This window comes from Blastomyces dermatitidis (assembly GCF_000003525.1).
Source record: "Blastomyces dermatitidis ER-3 genomic scaffold supercont1.4, whole genome shotgun sequence".
Classification (NCBI taxonomy): domain Eukaryota; kingdom Fungi; phylum Ascomycota; class Eurotiomycetes; order Onygenales; family Ajellomycetaceae; genus Blastomyces; species Blastomyces dermatitidis.
This window is the reverse complement of record NW_025544777.1, coordinates 3,267,534-3,270,673: the sequence shown is the minus strand read 5'-3', so window position 1 is coordinate 3,270,673 and position 3,140 is coordinate 3,267,534. Positions and strand designations below refer to the sequence as shown.

The window sequence follows — 3,140 nt, the reverse complement described above, 5'->3', positions numbered from 1 at the left end:
TTTTAACAGTGCTAAGAGACATCTCAGGAGTGTGCCCTAGAAGTCCTGTGAGTCCTAGAACTGAGTGGTCTAGTCCATTATTAAAAAGGAGCCATTGTGGGGAGACCACTGAAGGGAGCCACTGAGAGGAAGTACTTGTACTCTGTGATAGCTGGTCTGAGGGGGGGTGTTGGGGGTCCCGCGGTTGATCGGCCAGCAGGCGCTGGTGGTGATTGAGCTCTTTTGCCCCAGTAGCCTACATTATCCTCCAACAGTAGGTGTAGTAATCACCAACAAGAGGAGAGATCACGTGAAGGGGAGCGATCGCTAGCGCAACGCCACCAAGGCGGCCGCCGCTACGGCCTGGCTAGACTATTACGTTGGTTTTAGAATGCCCCTCCGCTGAAGCTCCTCGAAGCTCACCATCTCAAACACCGTAGCAAACCCAGACAACACCACATTTTAAATCACTCACCCTAACGTCCTCCTGCCCTTTATTATTTTGAGATTACATGCGCGGATAGCAATAATCTTTTAACTTGCTCGCATACTTTTTCCTCATATCACGCAACAAGCCCCACCCTCCAACGTAACTCCTGGCAAACTTCACACAACCCCAAGCTCCGTTGAGCCTACCAACTCACAATGGATGAGGCCCAACGAGGCGCAAAGGCTCTTGCGGCCTCTAACTTCCCAGCGGCAATCGAACTCTATACGCGCGCCCTCATCGTCAACCCCCACGCCACAGACTACTACATCAAACGGTCGACCGCATACTCACGTCTCCGCGCGGAGGATGGAGGCCCCAACGGCCAGGCAGCTCTTCATGATTCTGAAATGGCCGTGGCACTGGCTCTGCAGCGTGCGAGACGGGAACAGATACTAGCTGGCCAAATTCGCAGGGCTATTGTTCTCTATCAGCTAGGGAGATACGGAGATGCGCACTTTGTGTTTGAGGTCGTGAGGAGTAAAATTGGCCCGAGCGTGTCGAATACCATGGAGTCTGCGATGGCGGCAAATAGTGGCGGCGGTGCCACATCTGCGAAGACCACGAGTAAAGAGCTGGATATTTGGGAAATTAAGGTAGGGAATTGGATGAGGAAATTGGAGAAGGGCGATGAGCGGCTGCAGGTTACAGTTAAGGAGTATCCTGATATCAAGGTGCCGGAGGAAGCGAAGCTGAAGGAGGTTTTTCGCAAGCAGCTGGAAGGAGGTGCGGGGATGTCTACGGGAACTATGGACGCGAATAAAGGATCTATAGATAGCAGCAAGGGAGTCTCCGGGCTAGGAAATCTCGCGCCATCTTCTACACCTGTGCCAAAGCAGCCGTCTACCGCACCTCCCCCACAAGCTCCCATTACAACCAAGGTAAGGCATGAGTGGTATCAAACACACGATACGGTGGTCATAACGCTTTATGCGAAGGGTGTACCAAAGGAACAAGCGGATGTTGATATCCAGGAAGACTCGGTATGTATATGGAATTGGCCATATCTTTCGCATGGATCCTCTGCCTAGCGTTGCTAACTATTCGCAGCTCTCCGTAACATTCCCCACGGTGTCTGGCTCAGACTATTCTTTCAACCTTTACCCCCTATTTTCACCCGTTGATTCAACCAGCTCCAAGGCAACTGTGATGTCTACGAAAATAGAAATAATTCTCCGCAAGAAACAGCCGGGTCAAAAATGGGGCGGACTAGAAGGGACATCGCGACAGGGCAGCAATGTAACTACCAGCTCTACTATAACACCAACAGCCATTGTAGCACCACGACCAAACACCGTAACCTCGTCTACCGATCAGATTCCCTCATACCCTACCTCATCCCGCACGGGTCCTAAAGATTGGGATAAAGTAGCCTCATCCCTAACCAAGAAAAAGAAGAAGAAAGAATCCAAGGACAAAGAAAACGAATCTCTGGCAGCCGACAAGGACGCCAAGGAAAGTGTCGACGATGAGGATGAAGGTGCTGAGTCCGATAATTCAGATTATGGGAGTGGGGACCCGGTAGATTCGTTTTTCAAGAAGTTGTACGCTAAGGCTGACCCTGATACCCGAAGGGCTATGGTAAAGAGCTACTACGAGAGCGAGGGGACGGCACTCAGCACGAATTGGAGCGAGGTAGGGAAAGGCAAGGTGGAGGTTAAGCCGCCCTCGGATGATTGAAACTGAATTACTCATTGGTTGATTTGTTCGGTAATAATCTCTTGCTCTCTGTCTATTTAAATGAATCATTGTCAAACCATGAGCCGACAGACCAAGCCATCCGCGCGATGAAGCGAGGGGAATAACATATTCTTTCTCATTCTTGCAGGCTAGATTAAGAAAGATAAAGTTTCTTATCTTGATAACTGATTGAGTATAAAAGCAGTCAAAGAATTCAGTCATTTTAGCTTTCATAAGAGTGTATAAATCTAGAGCATCTCATTATACTGTATTACAGATTGTGATGAATTCAGCTATATCTGCTCAGTTTTCTTTATTTCTCAGCAGCAGCTATCTCAGCTTCACTCTCATAAGTAATTCAAATGAAGAGACTATTACTGAGTAAGTAGCTACTGAGTTCAAAGCTCTTTTCACCTGATTGAGTAGAGTTCTTCAAGATAATTCATACTTGTCTATGAGAAGCACTTGTAAAGTAATTTTAATAGTGAGATTTATTCACTTACTCTGATCATTTAAATGAGAATTATAAACAGTTATTATTCAGCTCTTAATTCTCATCTGTTAAAAAATACTATTTTAGAATTATAATGTGAATTTTAGATCTCTATCTGAGATAATTATTAGTGAGAGCTGTTAATAGCAGTCTACTTCTCTATAGAACTCTTTTACTCACTACTGAGTATTTCATTTCTCTTACTCTGTAATTAGAATAACAGCTTTTAAGAATTTATCTATAACTGTCAGTATTATGTTACAGTTATTACATATCAGCAATTCAGTAATAAAATTAATTAACAGAATCTCAAATAATTCTTTCAGAGATGAGATAAGATATAATTTCTCTCACTAAAAGTAATTTAACAGCTTAGATAGTTGACAATTGAGATAATATAATATATAATCAAGAATTCATTTATAAGTATGAGATAAGAAGAAGAATCAGTGTATAATATTTTCTGTTTAATGAAGATCAGAGTCTTCAGCAGTATTATAA

General features: G+C 44.6%; 1 protein-coding gene across 1 annotated transcript; it reads left to right on the top strand.

Annotated features, from left to right (window-relative positions):
- The first annotated feature begins 260 nt into the window (after nucleotides 1-260).
- Nucleotides 261-2,554, top strand: BDCG_04270 (SGT1 and CS domain-containing protein). Its single transcript, XM_045419929.1, has 2 exons — nucleotides 261-1,449; nucleotides 1,517-2,554. Exons 1-2 carry the CDS (start codon nucleotides 625-627, stop codon nucleotides 2,144-2,146), a joined length of 1,455 nt encoding a protein of 484 aa, XP_045276130.1. The 5' UTR covers nucleotides 261-624; the 3' UTR covers nucleotides 2,147-2,554.
- The last annotated feature ends 586 nt before the right edge of the window (nucleotides 2,555-3,140 follow it).

What these genes read in the sequence shown, in the direction of transcription:
- BDCG_04270 (XM_045419929.1), top strand. Translation starts at nt 625, where the DNA reads ATGGATGAGGCCCAACGAGGCGCAAAGGCTCTTGCGGCCTCTAACTTC. An exon ending in TTGATATCCAGGAAGACTCG is followed by an intron (nt 1,450 to 1,516) that starts GTATGTATATGG and finishes AACTATTCGCAG; the next exon opens with CTCTCCGTAACATTCCCCAC.